The sequence below is a fragment of the Cyanistes caeruleus genome, chromosome 20 (assembly GCF_971803275.1).
Source record: "Cyanistes caeruleus chromosome 20, bCyaCae1.hap1.1, whole genome shotgun sequence".
Taxonomy (NCBI): domain Eukaryota; kingdom Metazoa; phylum Chordata; class Aves; order Passeriformes; family Paridae; genus Cyanistes; species Cyanistes caeruleus.
Genome location: NC_141720.1, coordinates 6,200,094 through 6,217,351, shown reverse-complemented (window position 1 = coordinate 6,217,351; position 17,258 = coordinate 6,200,094). Strand labels below are relative to the sequence as shown.

The 17,258-nt window shown below is 50.6% G+C and overlaps 1 protein-coding gene across 4 annotated transcripts in view; it reads right to left on the bottom strand.

Annotated features, from left to right (window-relative positions):
- Positions 1-16,023, bottom strand: part of NTNG2 (netrin G2) — a 47,102-nt gene extending 31,079 nt beyond the window's left edge. For 2 of the 4 annotated variants that reach the window (XM_086857876.1, XM_086857873.1), the window contains exons 1-2: positions 15,310-15,541; positions 11,699-12,791 (exon numbers count right to left, since the gene is read on the bottom strand). In XM_086857876.1, coding sequence (XP_086714002.1) covers positions 11,699-11,911 — 213 coding nt within the window. In that variant the 5' untranslated portion in view covers positions 11,912-12,791; positions 15,310-15,541. Of the gene's footprint in view, positions 1-11,698; positions 12,792-15,309 lie in introns of all 4 variants that reach the window. The other 2 variants (XM_023938233.2, XM_086857874.1) reach the window with 2 other exon arrangements.
- Positions 16,024-17,258: the final 1,235 nt, after the last annotated feature.

Genomic DNA, 17,258 nt, shown 5'->3' with positions numbered 1-17,258 from the left:
TCATATTAAAGGGGGAAAAAAACCTCAACAAGATTTGGAAAGGAAAAATGAGTAGATGATGTGAGAGTTTGTACTGCTCAGCCAAGGATGCTCAATCACAGCTCTCATACCTGGTGTGATTTGTTTGGTGTCTTGAGAACCCTCCTGGACTTCCTTTGCATTTGGGGGTCTCTTCTGCTTGATGGAATTGTGTTTAAGCCAAGGCCTCTGCTAAAACCTAAAGCACCCTGAGACCGCTTGTTTTTAATTACAGTCTCCTAGTAAGAGTGATGACAAGGTCTCATCAACTTGGATGAATTTTGGAAAAAAAATCTTTGTACTTTTTTAATTGAGGGTGGGGGGGTGGAAATCCTCTGTGTATTTTAGGAAGATTTTTATTAAAGAAGAAAAATTAAATGTATTTCTTCAGAACAAAGATTGGTGCTGTTGTGTGGGTTTCTCTTGGGTACTTTCTTCTGGAGTGTTTTTTTCTTGTAAGAAATGGCTCTCTTGGGTGTCTCCAGGCTCTCCTGCAAAATCTGGTGCTGGTTGGGACTGGGAGCTGTTTGATAGACCCCCAAAGAGTCTGAAGAGCCAGGAAAAGCAGGTGACAGCACAGGAAGCTCCTTCCCTTCTTCTGAGGACTGCTTGTGACCAAGGAAACCTTGGTCTGAACCTCTACCCAGGAGGGCAAAATTCCCTCTCTAGCCCCCACCCACCCCTACCCCATCCAGCTGCGATGCTTAAGACACTCTCAGGAGCATCCCAAGGACCTTCTAATTCCCTCAGGACACCCAAGGCCCTTCTGCTTCCCTCAGGACACCTACAACACTGCCTTTGAATTTCTGCTCAAAGGTCAGCAGATGAGGCTCACAAATTCCCTGCGTTTCCTTGTGCCGCAACCGAGTCCTGAAATTGGGATCAAATTTCCTCCAAATCCTGCAAAAAAATAGGGATCAGCAAAATCTCCAGATGCACCTGATCCCTCCTGTCCTGACAAAGTCCCTGCTGTGGAGCAGTGCCACCGCAGGTGTCCTGCAGCCTCCCCTTCCCTGAGCAGCCAGGCTGTCACAGGGAGGGCTGGTGGCCACGAGACACAGGGGTCCCCAAGCTGCAGAGGGGAGCAGGGCCAGCCCATTCCATCCCTGCCTGTCCCGTGGATGTTCTGGAACACATTCCTCCCAAAGTTTTATTTTCCCCTCTCCCTTCCCCTGTCCAGCAGCACGTTGGATCCACTGGCTCCACAGGCTGCGGGATGGGAGCTGAAATGACCTTGCCAGGACATTTTCTTTCCTCATTTACACTGTGCTGAGTGCCCCCAGCTCCCACTGAGATTGAGCTGTGGGGCTTCACTTCCCTTCCATCCCCTGCCTCAGCTTTCCTGATGATGCCAGGGCTTCTCAGGGATCTCTGTTCCCTCCTGGCTGGGCTCTGGGTTTGCTCTGGTGTCGGTCAGCACGGGGAAATCACTCGCTGAGCAGGGAAGGTGCCTGACCTCAGCTCCACTGCCAACCCCCCTTAACCTCCCCAGTGACACAGAGTTCAACTTATTTTCTGCAACACAAATTTCTGACAAGGGCCACCCTGAGTGATGTGTGTATTGGGAGACTTCCTTGGCTTTTCTTCCAATAATCACTCCAGGATGTGATGCTGCTTCCCAAACAGAATTGCATTTACCCAGGAGAAAACACAGGCTCATCCTAATGACATTTCAGGGTGTTTTCACTCTTGCTGCTCCTTATCTGAGGGTTCAACTGCTCTGTCTGGATTTATGACAAGACAAGGTGATTTTATGATCAAAAATAACATTTGTGAGTAATTAAATCTTATGCTTTAGGGCATAAACTGTAACCTGCCAGTGGCCAGAGTGGGACTCTAAGAGAGCTGGAAATACTCTCTGACAATTAATTTTCACTCTATTCATGGGCTGGGAGGGATCAGAGGGGTGAAACAACCGTAATTAATTTATAGTGATTATTTCCAACAGCTGGCAAGTGGCATAACTCACTGCAGAGAGGGCTGGGAGCAGGGAGAGGGATCAGGAGGAATATAAGGCCCCTCTTGTGCCAAAGAGCCCCACAGATCCTCTTCCCTGTGAGCCCAGGTGAAGGTCTGTGCCCTCCTCTGAGGGACATGGGGGGACACTGGGATTTGCCTGGCCAGGTCCACTCTTCTTGCACTGATTCCTCTGCTCCCCCAAATGGGTCATGGCCTTTCCCCACTGCACAGCTGTGACTTGAACCTGGAACTTGAATCTTTGGGATTCCTGTCAGTGTGCAGGGAGCGGTCCCTAATGGGGCCAGCAGCACAGCATTGGACTGTGGAGACTCTGGGGAGTCTTTCTTCAAGATGCTGTATTTCCTACCTTTTTTTGTTACTGTTTTTGAGAGATCTCTTTGGTCAAGCTCTCTGTGGTTTAGATAAGACAGGAGCTGTCTCATAAGATAGAAGATGGCAGGTACAGTTTTCCCATGGGCTGCCTGAGCCACTCGGGAATGCTCCAGCAAAACCTTCATCTGCACATCCCCCAGGCATCACCCTCCTCTTCCCAGCACCCCTCCAAAGGGATGTTTTGAGGTGGCCCATGTGGGTAGGAAGGTTCTGGCAAGGCACCTGGGCCTTGGTGAGCGGTTATTTTGCAGCTTCATCTCTGCAGGGGAAGGGCAGCTCGGGATGGGTTGGATAGGATAGGATTCCAAGCTCCGGGAGGGCTGGTGGGGTGTTCTGCTCGCTCATGTGTCCTTCTCCTGCCCCCTCCCTCCCCCAGCCATCTGCAAGGGGCTCTTATTAAGGCAGAGACAGCAAAAGGGGAGAAAACCATCCTCGCTAACAAGCTGTTTGCTGTTTATGAGCAGGTATAGGCAGAGCTGGAATGAATTATTAATAGGGTGGAAATGGGGTCCCTCCACAGATCTGCTGCTAATTCTGGCTCAGCCGAATGTCACACCCACCATCTCCTCCCCGGCCGTGGTTTGGGGGATTGATCGCTCCTCCGCTTCCTTCCCGTTCCTGCCGGATCCGCGGCTGTCCGAGCACAAGGTGACCCCTGGCCGAGGCCTCAGGACAGGCCGGGCCTGCGTGCGGGGCCTGGCCGGGCGTGAGTCAGCAGAACCGACCCCGGCTCCGGCCGAGACACCGGGACGCACTCAGAGAGACATTTTGCTGTTTTGCCTCTTCCCTTTGGCCTGAAGCAGATACTCATTCACCGAGCAGCGCCGCTCGTTCATGGCTCTCGGGCTCCCTTGGGCCCGTCTCTCCGCCAGAGAAGAGATTCAAGCCCTACTCGTGGCTGCTCTTCCCCTTCCCCCTCCAGCCTGCTCTGAATTCGAGAAGCATCTTGTTTGTATTTCATCCAGGCTCAGCGCTGTGCCCTTCTCTCCACCAGCCCTGGGGAGACATCACCGTGCCAGACAGGGTGGGCTGGTGGCAGGGCAGTGTCCTGTCTCCAGCTGGGGAAATTGAGGCAGGGAGGGATTTCAGGAGCAGCTCTGGGCTTCATCAGGCATTGAGGACTCCACCTTTCCTGAGAACTGAAATCCCCCAGGCGCCTGCAGCAGGGCAAAGCAGTGGCTCCCTCACCCAGCCTTGTGTGAGGCTGAAGGAAATCTCTGCTCTCATCCCACGCCCTGTCTGAAGCTCTCCCTGTGGTCTGGCAGCACCTCATGGAAAGGGTCTGAACTGGTCATTGCACCATAAATGACACAGCCTCGGCAAAAGGGTGACACCCAGGCGGGAAGCATCCTTTCCACAAAGGGAGGATGCAGAGGGAGATACAGCTTTTCACGCACAAGGGCTGACCCCAGTCACCTGTCCACCCTCACAACACAGCCAGCACCGCTCCTGCACCGACACAAATCCCCTCACGCCCACTCTGGCTAAGCCAGAAACAGAAAATCTGGTTACATGAGGAATTTCAACCTTCAGCCTGAAACCAGCCCAGTCCATGGGTGACCTCTCTGAGGAGGGCCCCAAGCATGCTGTTTGCAGAGTGGCCTGGAAGCAGCACTTCCATTTCCAAAGCCCTGGGATGGCCTGGCAGCAGCTCTGCTGCAGCAGCCGCTGGATCCCCTGCCCAGCGCCCTGTCCCGACTGTGCAGCTGATTTGGGGGCAGCACAAGGGTTAATGCTGCCCGGAAAATTCCACTCCTAAGCAGATAATCTCATCTGTGCTGGGGATACACACACACACCACCCGCAGCAGCCCGGCCTCCCATGGAATCATTTTTGAGCAGCTCTTTCTTTGTGAACTGCTAATCCCCCGGTGAGCCGCTCTAACCCCATCCCTCCTGCTGCCCCAGGCTCACCTCCACCCCCAGCTCCCTGCCTGCTGCACCCCTCAACCTCCCCCTTTGGCACTGGGGGCTGCGGGGTGACCTGGAGCCTGGGATCAGAGGCTGATAAACCAGGCACTCCTCAGCTGGCAGCCACGGGCACGCATTCAAAAATGCAGCAGTTTAATCACATTGACTGATTTTTAGCTTGTCTCCAAACTCAGACTTTCTGTACCAGGCACTTGCAAGCTTTGCTCTTCCCAGGGCACTTCCCTGAAGCTTGTTTACAAATTAAGCTGCTTGGATTCTGCCCCATCCCTTCCCTGCCAGATTATTAAGCCCTTGCATCTTGCTACAGAGATGTATTTGTGTCCGCAGCCCCTAGCAGCAGGAGCACAGCAGCAGCGACCTGTGTGCAGGGCTGCGAGTGCATTATTGATTCAGGACTAAGAAAATGCTTAGGAAGTAGGAAAAGTGTCCTGCTCTCTAAAAGCTTGTGCGCCTTGTAAGCTCAATACATGCAGCCTTTGCAGAGAGGCTCGCTACGCCGCTATTAATAATTTATTCTCTAAGAGAGGCCCTGATAGTCTGAATGGGGGAGGGCAGGATGCAGAGCCCGGGGGTGGGAAAGGGGAGGGAGAGGAGGTTCTGCTGTGCTCGTCAAATGGAGGTGCAGATGTTCCCCAGAGCCTCTGTGGAGGGGCTACAGCTGGGTAATGGATACCCCTGAGCCCACTCCACCCTCTGATCAGGGCTCCTGTGTCTGTCTGCTGTGTCAAGTGCTCTGCCTTTGCTGTTGTGTGCAAAGCATTTGGCTGCTTTATGTTCTGTTTCAGGGGAACAATTCAGCAGGTGCCTGTCAGAGGTTTGGATGGAGTTGTGTCAGCCCAAACCATGTCCTGGCTGTCCCTGAGACCCTGACAGTGATCCTCTCCTTAGACAGGGCTCCCCAAACCTCCAGACTGGCAGCACTACAGAGCTGAAGCAGCTGACTCAGCCAGCAGATGGGGAGTTACAAACCCTCTGGCTGGAATAGAAACCAGTTGAATCTGTGCTGATTCTCCCTTTGGGACATGGAAGTGTCAAGGCAGGACTGGACACGGTGGTGGCAGCATCCCCGTGGAGCTCAGCACAGAGCCACTGCTCTGGGGTGTGCAGAGGCTGCAGTGGTGGCACCGTGCATGGAGCTGCTCCAGAGGGGAGCAGAGGGAAGGCTGCTCCTGCATGGAGAGGCTCCTGCATGGGTGGGAGCCAGCCTGGTGACTCTGCTGAGCTCCTGGGCCAGCAGCCCCAGGCAGGGCCCTCCTGTGGCTGGAGCCTGCCTGGCCACAGCTGACCAAGGCAGAAATCCCCCCAGAGCCAAAGGGCAGAGGTTCCCCTAAGCCTGGCCATGGGTAGCACAGAGCAGATGTGCAGAACTGGTGCCAAACAGGGCAGGGCAGTGGAGCAAGGTGGGAGCAGGGTCACTGCTGCAATTGTCCCCTCTGGGCATGCTGGTGGCATTGCCTGGAAGAGGGGGAACGAGTGGGAACCTCATCAGACATGTCTGAGGCTGCAGGGGATGCCTCATCTACCTGGGGTGAAGGCTGGAAGTCCAAATTGCTGTTTGCCAAGGCTTTGCAGGCAGTAGCTTCTCCCCAGAGACAGGTCCAGAATGGTGACCCAGCAGTGCTGTGCAGTTTGGGGAGGAAAAAGTCTCTTTGGTGTTTTCCAACACAGAAACCTGCTCTCTGTGTTGAACTGCCTGAGTAACTGGGTTAGCTGAAGCTCCATATCTCAAAAGGCTGATGGTAAAAGGATGGTTTGGGATCTGAAACTAAGGTTAGAACTGGACTTTCACTCAGGGAAACCAGAATGTGGTAGGAGAGCACTCCTTCCCACTCAGACAGGATTTTCTGTAGGGAGAAATCCTTTTAAAATTTATTGGAAAATCATATCTATGCTATAGAATACAATGCAGATTTAAAAATACATAAATAGGAAGGATTTCCCTGAATACCTTTGGCTTCAAAAGTTGCCTATCAAAAGCTGTGGTACCTGGAGCTGCTGTAAGAACTGCTCTCCCAACTCTGGCCACACTTCCCAGCAAGTCTTCAGTCCATTCTCTTCTGGTTTTGCCATCTGGACATAGTTTCCTTTGAAGAGCAAATTTTTTCTCAAAAGTAGTTTACTCTTCCTGAACACCTTCAAGGTAGGGGAAAACTTTCTGCTTACTGTACCAATTAAATCTACTTGACAGCTTCATTTTTATCACCGTGTCTTTTCCATCAGCAAGTGGAAATGATCCTTGTTTGGGGAGTAGCATCCCACTTTACAACAATATGAATCCCGAACTGGGCATTTAAGGAAATTGTTACAGGCTGTTGAGGAAAAATCCTGTTTGCTCAGCACTCTCTAATTTGAAGCTGAATTGTATTCTTTCACTTCTCTGTGAAGCCTTCCCTTTTAAAACACCGAGATCCTGCTGCACTCTGAAGTAGCCTCAGTGGCAGAAGAGCAGTGTGTAATTTGCTGAGCAGCTAATAATGTACAACCCAAGGGTCTGGCCCCAAAGGCAAGGAGCCACTGATCCTGACTTCAAACAGTGCCCTCTGCAGCAACCCTGATGCTGAGGAGTGATTAAGGGTGAGAACAGAACCAAAAGTTCACAAATCCAGCTCTTTCTCCCACACTCAAAACCATCACCAGGATGGGTGCAAGGGATGGATTGGGAAGCCTTCCTCTGGGTGGAAATGGCAGCAAGTTGTCTTTCCCAGGCTTTCCTCAAAGGGAAAGCGTTTTCAGGTGTTAATTTAATGGCTGGAGGCTTTGAGGGGGAAGAGGGGCTGTTAGCGCTTTGCAGCTGTGAAAAGGAAATCACTTCTTTCCCTCCCTACAAAGCTGCCAGGGGTGTCACAGGTGATCTGACAGCTGAGAGTGAATTTCTCGTGCTGCTGAATTTTTTAATTCATATAAATAATAAAGGCAAAGTGATCATCCCCAGGGCCATATGAGTTCCACAATGAAGGGCAATGGGGAGTTCCAACTCCCTTTTCTACGGCCAAGGATGGGTTTGCAACCAGCAGTGGGTAGTGCTGATTTATTCGAGGAGGAGGGAGAATATCCGCTTTTCTTAGAAAGGATTTTCCATTGGACTCGTACACAGGCTCTGCTTAGCCCATAGGATGTCCTTGATCCCTAGGGCATTCAAAAGGCTGAGAATACCTCGTGCTTTGCCCCCTGGTTTTACTCTAAACCAGCTAGAAGTCTGGTGGGCTGGGAAAGGGCTGTGGGTCTCTGCTCAGGGTACCAGAAGGGATGAATCCATCCTTTAACCACCAGAACATGCTGCATCTTTAAAAATGTTTTTGGAAGAGCATTGCTGAAGCAATACTTTTTCCCTTCTTATTTTAAAAACTTTCGGCTTTTAATCATCTCTAAACCCACAATCCCTTGTTTGCACCTAAACAGGTGTACGAAGACACAGATGGGTAGAGCTGTACGAGATGGGCTAAAAGTGCAGGGAAAAGGGTTTCTTAGCCCAAAGGTTTGTCTGCTTTTTCCAATTTTAGCACCCAGTCCACAGGAGAAACAGTCCTTTAGTACAAGCCTTATAACCACACGTCATTCAGAAAAGTTTAGCTAAGAACTAAACTAAACATCCAATTTAGCTGCGTGTGTAATGAATAAATAAAACCTTTTCCTTTCATGTACCCGTGCCAAAGTCAACAAGCTCTATTAGCTGATGAAACAATGCTGACGCCAAATAAAAATACCCCTGGCCCATCAATATGGGCTGAGAGCTCGGCCCTGCATCAGAGAGTGTTGTCTGAACATGAAATACTGTCTCAACACCTCCGTGAGGGGAAAAGGGCTCCCATTCCTGCAGCAAGGTGGGTTCCCTGTGCTCTCACTGGGATGTCAAGGAGCAGCAAAACCATCCCATAATGAGCATCTGTTATGGACACCTCTCCTGGTTTCTGCTGGAATGATTTGGAAAGCCCTTGAGCTGCAAGGAGCTGGGACTGGGCTTTGGTGTTTGTTCTCTCCCCACTGCATGCCCCATGTGTGAATTCCCCACAAAACTTGAGGAATTTTTATCCTGTGTGCAAAACGCTGACGCTTGAAAGTGAAACTCCCAAAGGTCCCTGCTCGGTATCAAAGAAGTGTTTCAGCATCTCAGAGCATCTCAGCACCTGGGAGCAGCTGTGCCAGCCTCCTCCTCCTCCTGCCCAGGAGGGTGGGAAGGTGAAGGAACACCACATCTCCCTTCTGCCCCATGGGGATGTGCAGCTTGGCCATTTCCCAGCTGGGCCTGCCCTGCAAACCCTTCTCCTTTGAAATGCACATTCAGCTGCTCCATGCCGTGCCCTGCCTGTGATCTTTGAAGTCTCACCCCTCCCTCGACATCCTTGGTTTAAAAGATCTGCTCGCTATTAGTCTTCAGTCACACTTTCAGTTTCATTCAGGCTTTTATTTACTTATCCATCTGTCTTCCTGCTCCCACCACTCACCCTACCCTGCCAGGAGGTAAAGTACAATTCATTTTTCAGGTGACCCTGCCAGGAAGGCATTGACATGAATAGGAACAGGTTCAGAAACTGTGGAAAAAGCAAAACCCTTGACTTTAATAAGTAGCAAAACGCTTCCCAATCAGAAGGAAGCAGCCAGATGTGACCAGAATTGCTACAAAACACCAAGGAGGGTCCTCCAAATAATTCCTGCCATCTCTTGAAGGCTCCTCATGCAAAAGTCTTGTGAGCACTGGTGGAGCTGTGGCAGGGCAATGCAGGATCCCCTGGGCTGTGCAGCCTCGCAGGACGCACTCGCTGTCTGACAAGGTCCTGACTGTCACCAAGACTCTGCTCCTCACCTGCCCTGCCTGGGGATATGGTGCAGCTAACTCCTGTCTGGCTGCCTTGAGCATGGAGGGGTGTTTGTGTGTCTTCAGTTTTGATTGCAGCTGTCGGAGTAGGGCAGGAGCCCCGCTGGGCTGCGCTTAATTCTGAGTAACGCGAGTTTAACTGCACGGACAGTCCCCTGCTGTTTTGAAAGACACCTAAGAAAGCAATACAGTCACCGTAAGAACTTCTCTGCTGGAAAGCCAGGCTCCTATGAGAACCCACCTGTTACAAGGAAATAATTAAAAGCTGAAGAGAAAGGATAAGAGGACACCAAAAGGCACCTGAGCAGGTTGGCAGCAAGGAGCTGCCCTGGGTTTGTGAGAGCTGCTCACCCTCCCCTCTGGCAGCGAGGGCCGGGGCTCGGGGGCTGTAACGATCTGTGGACAGAAACATCGATTTTTGTCCAGCACTTCCTTAGTGCAGGGGGAGCAGAACTCCGCTCACATCCTCTGTGGGCTCGGCTCCCTCCCCCTGCACGTCGATAGGTGTCAAGTCACCACCCAGCACCGGCGATGGAAGGACCATTTCTTGCTGATTCCACTTTCCGCTGACCATAAGGGGATGCTCAGCAGGAAGTGGCCACATGCCATTCTCTGTGACAGAGGTCGTGAAAATCTGCCTTGATGGCTTCCCAGCCCACACCAGTCCAGTGCTAAGGCTGTGCTGGAGCCTGGATCTCTCCTGCAGCCACCTCCTACTCTGTGCTCTGAGTGCTGGGTGGGCTCCTTGCTCACCTCAGCAGGGCTGCTCTTCCTCTGCTTCGCTTTTGGAACTCTTTAGTCCTCTGCAGAGAATAGCACTGGTGTAAGAGGGGGGAGAAATGGCCATGAATATAGTGATATTTCACAAACCATCCCAAAAGATCTAAAAAATACCTTGCAATATATTATTCCTGTTCTTAGCTTGATTATTCACCAGGGAATTGCTCAGGGACATTGCTGTGAGCATTGGTTTCTGTTTTGGGAAGCGAGAGCCAGGCCAGGCTGGGGTGAGGCAGGGACAGGAAGGCAAATCCATGTTTTGCATTTGTGTAGCTCTCATTCACGGCTGTACACGGTGTTTGCAAGTGTTACAGCACATGGCAGGCGTATGCTACAAGGAAATACTGCTGGTGCCCAGAATAGAAAGATTTCAGCTCAGTATTGACTGAATCAAGAGATGCAAGGAGCTGATTGCAGTTTGTGTCTTTTGCTTCCTTGGAGGTCAGTGGAGCTGAAGTCTGGAGCATTCTTAACCAGAGAGGGTTTGCAAAGAGCTGCAGCGAGTGTAGTGGGAAGTAATCTGCTGTTCTCCTTTTAATCCTTCTGCAGACAGTCAGATAAATGGAAATACAGACTGACCCATCAATAGTTAACGGTTTTATTTGCAACCTTGGACTTAATCTTTCTTTTCAAACGATCTTTTAAAAGGGAAAGCTGCTACTTATCTGGAATTAGTGGAAATGTCTTCCCTGGTACTAATGAGAGCCCTTAGGCTGGAGGGAACTGGGTAACTACTGGCAGCGTGTTCTGATGATCATAAATGTTTGGCATTCCTTGCTGTTGAAGGAGCATTTTTCTCTTGGATTTTTAAGAGGTGCCCTGACTGGCTGGGCCCAGGGTATTTTCTCAGTGGCAAACTGAGGCATGGAGTATCACTGGCAATAGAAAATGGGACTCCCTGCACTGTTTTAGAGGGAGAACTCCCCTTCTCATTATAATAAAATAATAATATACTCTTTTAGAAGACACTCTTAGTCCAGTGCTCAGCCCAGTGGAAACCCTGCCAGCATGGGCTGGCTTGGTGTCTGTCCCATAAATGTGTGCCTGGACCACTCCTGGGGGACCTTTGGGAGGGGGCATTACTGTTTTGCTCTTTGCTTTGACCCCTGAACACTTTAACAATGTAAAGCCTTGTGAATTATAAATCAAATGTTCCTGCTGAGCTTTGTGGTGCACGGAATGAAATGCAATGATTAATATTTAAGAGAAAATAAGTTAAAGATTTTAACTACAAGGGCAAATGTCTGTCCACAAAGCCCTTTCATGTGAAGGTTATAAGAGAGGGAAATGCACATTTTCAGGAGCTTTAGTGAAATTTGTGGCTGTCAGACCAACTGCCAGAGCTGTGGGTGTGCAGGGACCAAACTACCCCGTTGCCCTGCCCTTCACCCTGCCTCAAACTGAGACCATCTGCCCACATCCTATAAAATCCCTGCAGTGCTGGAGCAACCCTTTGGGATGGGACTGGCAAGCACACCCACACTTCAGCAAGTGTGAGCAGCTCAGGTTGTGTGCTTGCAGGGGCAGAGCTTTCCCAAAATCCAGACCTCACCCAGGACTTGCTCAGCCCTCCCTGGCTCTTCCTTGCCCTCCCCCTGGCATGTCCCATCCCTGCTGCAGGACTGGCACAGCCCCGGGATGGGCAGGGTGCCTGCTCCCCGCTCTGCAGGCTGAGAGCTCCAGGCAGTGGCCACCGTGGCCACCCCGACCCAGAACATCCTAACAGCGGCACCTGGGCTGGACACTGCCTCCAGCCACCAGCAGAGTCTGTTCTAAGCCAGCAAATAAGGAGGGAAACACTTACATGGGTGCAGAACCTCTCTGGAGGGTCCCCACAAGTGATTCCTGCCGGGTCCACCCGCACAGTCACGTAATCCTTCATCCGCATGGCCTTGGGCTGGCAAGCATAAAACTCCCATGAGGGGCCATCGTCCGTGGTCACCCAGGACTTGCAAATGTCATACTGTCCCATGGCCAGGGGGACGCAGTGCACGAGGAGAGCAGCCAGGTAGAGCATGGCAGCTGTGGCCAAGCGCTGGATCCCTGGGCGAGGGCAGTGCCAAGAGTCCCGAGGAGGGCGGCTACTGAGCTAGGGGTGGCTCTCGGGATCAGCATGGAAACTCCTCATCTAAAAATGCTCCAGTCGAAGGAGATCCAGACAGTGACAGGGATGATCCCACACTGCACGCTGGATCTGGATGTGGAAAGTTCCTCTCGGCACAGAAGCCAACTTTGCAATTCACTTGATTGGGAAAGTTTTGGCCAGAGTTGCTGATCAGTGGTCAGAAGTCTTCCTTAACCTCATTTTTCCCCCTGTTATTGTACGAAAGGTCTTCCAATCAGCATGAAAATATCTAGAGGTGACTCCAGTCAATCAATACAAAGATCAAGTTCTGAGTTGCTGATGAAATTTGATAGGAGTAAATTAGAGAGGCCGTGAGATGGTGCTGGATCAGGTTTTCCTCAACCTTCTGCTCCAAACGTGTCACTGTGGAAAGTGTCTTAAACTCTGTCTGCCTTAATTATTGGGGTGTTTGAATATTAGCATATAAAATGAATAGAGCATCTGGTCATCAGTACTACTCTGACAAGAGAGACTGCTTGGAGCTAAAATTCCTTTTTCCCAAAGGATGGTTGTCTCAGCTCGAACAGGTCCGGTGGCCAGGTCCGTGGTGGTCCCAGCAGGTGCTGGGTGATCAATGGGGTGACTGGGGCAGGGCTGGCCTTGGCTTTTCCTGCTGTGTCCTGTGGTGGTGGCGAGGATTCCCGTCCAGTTCTGCCTTTTGGCAACAGAGCACCAACCTCCCAAAGCCTTCAGCTGCAAGCCACGGGACTACCTGAGAGCTCCTCTCTCTCCCATGGTCAGGGCAAAGGCAGAGCTCATCAGCACGAGGGACCTGCAAGAAATTGGAAGACAAATTAGGTGGGAGCAAGGGGGGATAGTTGGAGCAACAAGAACAGGGGTCCCTCAGGAGGCAGAGCCCTCAGCTGGGCTTGCCAAGCCACTAGACAGGTTTTTGTAACAGGGAGATATACAACTTTAATAAAAATCAATCCATAGTAAGATGCTTATGGCTTTTCTGCTGTCTGGGAGAAGGGAAGGAGCGCTGCCCAATTTAAGGTATCTGCTTTGCAACAGCAGCTGTTCAACAGGAGCTGTAATGGGTCTTCAAATAATATCAAGAAGCAGCTATGGGTCATTATAAGATGGGGAATATGCAGACAGAGTAGGGATAGACAGACAAATTGATAGTCCTAAAAAGATAAGCAAATAAAAAAGACAGCTGGGGAGACAGATACATTGTCCAGCAGCCCCACATATGATTTATCTGAACAATAACATTTAATAAAAAACAAATTAAAGTCCTAATAACATTTAGGTTCACCTAATACAAAGAGCAATGACCTTCCCAGTATTCTTTTCAGGTTAGAACAACATTTCTGCAATTTTGTTGTCTTTCCAGTAGAGCTATAAAAATTGTAAGTAATTACAAAACAAAATGACAAAGAACCGTAGCGGGGAGGGAGAAAAAGTCAAACCCTCTCTCAGTGCTAGATTCAGGAGGGAGATCTCATCTGAGAAGGTGGGAAGCACATATCCAGAACACAAATTTACCTTTGGATAATTCCCTTCCTATTTCTTTCCCCAACTTTTCTTTCACAATTGAGGCATATCTACTTCAGCAGCACGCTTAGCATTTGCTTTCTCATGAATCTCAGTTACTAAAGCTCTGAAAGTCCAGGTTAACAGATGCATTGATCCGTGTTCAGGGGCTTCACACTGCTCTGCTACCATCTCCCCTTTCCCCCCTTTTTGCTTGAAAGATTGCTGATTGAGATGAATGAGTTCAGAAAAGAGAAGCTGTCTCTCATGCTTCATTGCCAGCTCTCAACGAAGAGCCTGTTATAGCTGCATTGGACCTGAATAAACTCCCAGAAAAAGAATAGACTGGCTGCTATTTTTATATTATGAGTAAATGTAGTAAAAATAATAAGCCAGTGTGACACAGTGTTTATAAGTCCTACTTACATCAGAGCTGTCTTTTCAGTTATAACAAGTCAGTTCCTAATTATTACATCAAACTGGTCACTGCCAAGTGCCTGATAACAGCAGAGAGTGAGAGACTCCAGTATTGTGTAGAAAACAAGCAGGGTAGTTTTAATGAGGACTCCAGTGCTGTTAAGTTCATGGATCTATTTTCACAGCCTCAACAATTATATCTTGCACTTGAACGGCTGTCAGGGAAAAACCCAGGTAGAAAGGATCTATAATATCTATTAGTGTCTTGTTATGCTGGCTAAATGTCACAGATTCCCAGGGAAATGAAAATTTGCTGGAAAAATGCATTTACTGTCAGACCATCAGCCAGGCAAGTGGGTTTGGGGTGAAGTCTGTGGCTCAACACTCCCTCAGCCAGTCCAGTCTCTTTGCAGAAATAGTTGGAGTGTTGCTCTGGAATGAGCCAACATACTGCAAACGGGGCAGAGAGGCTCCCCAGATTAAAGGTTTCACCCTGCTTGATTTGGTTTGGTTCTTAGAAAATAAATCTTCACCTGATAGATATTATTAAGAAACTGCAGTTCATGGGAACAAATAGAATCAATGCTCTTTGTTCTCTTTGAAGAGTACTCAGCACTCACTGGGGACTGATAGCCGGAGTATTAAAAACACAAAATTAGATTGTGTCTTGACTTAGCTGGCTCTGGGTTTTTTTCTTATTATTGGATTAACACCCTATTGAAATAAAAGGACAACACTGAGCAACAACTGAGCTGCTCTCAGATTAAGAGCAGAAAGTAAACTCAATGAAGGAGTTTTTAATTTTCTCTCAGAAGTGTTGCTCTCCCCATGAACTCTGCGCTCTCCCCCCTCGCTCATGGAGCTGGAGTTCTCCTCTTTCCCGTGCTGACCATCCCTTCCCCGCGCCCTGGACACCGGATTTGGGGGCAGCCTGGGGGGTCCTGGAGCCCGAACCCCGCGATAACGCTGCGCGGCTCGCAGCCGGAGCCCTGGAAATGCCGCTGCCATCCCGCCGCTCTCCCGATGGATTCGCGCTTCCCGGCAAAACCCGATGCCGCTCCCGCTCCGCCCCATCCTCCCCGCTTTCTTTTCCACCAGAGGACTTTGGGGGGGCTGCAGGGACCGGGGAGGGATCGGCGGGGCGGGGTGAGCCGGGCTGGGGGAGCCCCCCGGCTTCTCAAACTCCGAAGTGGGAAAATAAACCTCACCCGGCGGCGGGGAGACGGGGATGCTCCGGGGAGGGGGACAGAGAGCGGGACACCCCAGGAAAGCGTGGGAACAACTTGGGAGGCGCGGGGGGACACGCAGCGATCGGGGCTGGGGCAGATGCCGGCGCTGCCCGCCCCCCCCTCCGCCCCCGCTTTCCCCCCATGCCCGGCGCTGCGGGTCCTTACCGGCAGGGAGCTCTGCGGCGCGGGGCTCCCGGCGGAGCAGCGAACTTCGGGGCCGGGGGAACCCCAAAACACACCCCCAGCCCTGCCCAGCCCTGCCCAGCCCAGCCCTGCCCTGCCCAGCCCGGCGGGCAGGCGCTGCGCCGCCGGCCCCCAAGGGCAGATGGCCGGGGGAGCTTTGTGCAATCCCCGCTCCCCTCGCAAGTTAATGCCGAGCCTGAAATCCCTTTTGCTCTCACTTTCAATCACAATCGGAGCTTTTATCTCCGTGCCTGATCCCGGCTGCGTAACTTCCTCTGTGCAGCTTTAGCACACACCATCCCACCGGCGGCAATGGGCTTCTTAAAGGTGCAGGAGGAAATGCAGGGGGGGAGGAGGAGGAGGAGGAGGGAGGGAAAAGCACCCGAGGAAGAGGAGGCTGCGAGCGGGAGCCTTCAGCCCCGGCGGCCCCGCGGCTCCCGGTGCAGCATCCGCTCCGTCCCGCTGCCCCCGCTTGGATAAAGGCAGCCGGGAATGCCGCTCCTCGGGGCTTCTCTTTTATTTTTTTTCCTTTAAGAGATAAAAAAAAAAAAATAAAAAAATAAAAAAATATAAAATTATGAGCTCATGCTTGCTCCAGAGAGGGGAAAAAAAAAATATATAACCAGTCACGAGGGTTTCCCCACACGTGTAAATCCTCGCTTGATGTGCCCTGAATATTTTGGGGAGGCTTCTGCTGGCGAAGATGCTGTAAATGAGGCTGCGTGCGTGTGTGTTGGGGGAAGAGGGGGTGGTTGGAATTAATAGGATAAACAAAGCAGGAACTCGGAGATGGGGAAGTCAAATGGCTGGGAAATGCTTCTTACTGGTGGGAATGTGCTGTGAGATTTAGCTGAACCAGGTTTTGCTTTGGAAAGGTGGGGGATGAGCATGCTGGGCTGGGAGGTGGAAACACCTCCAGCACGGGGCTGAAGAAGCAGCTGGGGTTGCTTAGGTCAGTTCTGTTGTGTCCATGCTGAGGGGCAGAGGAGGCTCCAGCTGTGGACAAGGTGGATAAAACTGCGGCAGGTAAAGGTCCAAGTTCTCCCTGCACCAGACAGCTGCTGAAGACAGAAATCCTGAGCAGCAACAGGTCTTTGACACGTGGATAAATTACAGTTCATGGATAAACGACAGTTCTTATATGGGAAGACCAAAGAATCACCACTGCCTCCTATGTATACAACCACCAAAAAATGACTGCTCCTTCCTAACCAAGAATTCAATAATTTCTATGCCAGAAAATGCGTTGTCCATCTTACACGTGGTTTGAACCTCCTGCACTCAGTATTTTGTTAAATGGTTTCCTTTGACCCATTTCCCTGAGGTCTCTGGGTGGCCTCTCCCCTATAAGAGTGCCTGGAAAATACACAATTCATCCTGCAACCAGACAGAGGGGATTTAGAGCTCTTCTGGGAAACGCTTCCCATATTCTGGAGCATAAGTGAGATTTATGAAATGCTGGCATTGTGTCTTGATTGTGGCCCAGATTAAACACGATGCTGATGCTCAGGGTGGTCTTTATCTGCAAGGATGTCTTTGATTCTGGCTCAGTTTCCACTCCAGGACACGGTCCGACACTTTCCACGTGGTACCTTCTTCTTGTAAACACTTATTTTACAGCAGCAGTACAGCTTAAGTGAGAAGCACTGGCTGGGAATCCAGGGCTAATATTCCTGGATTTCACTTTGTGCCTTTAGGTCTGCTCTGTAGTAATGACTCCCCTGGAAATTCCCCACGTCTCCCTTATTACTTCTTTATTAGTTATTATGGTACAGTAACAGGATAAAAAGGAGTTGGTATTTCATTTTCATTCCCTCTAATAGCCACGGCAAAGACCAAGTGGTGTGCTGATTATTGACATCAGAGTTAAGTGATATGCACGCATCATTAGGTTTCAATTGGAAAGAATAACAGCACAGTGTGAGTCGTCA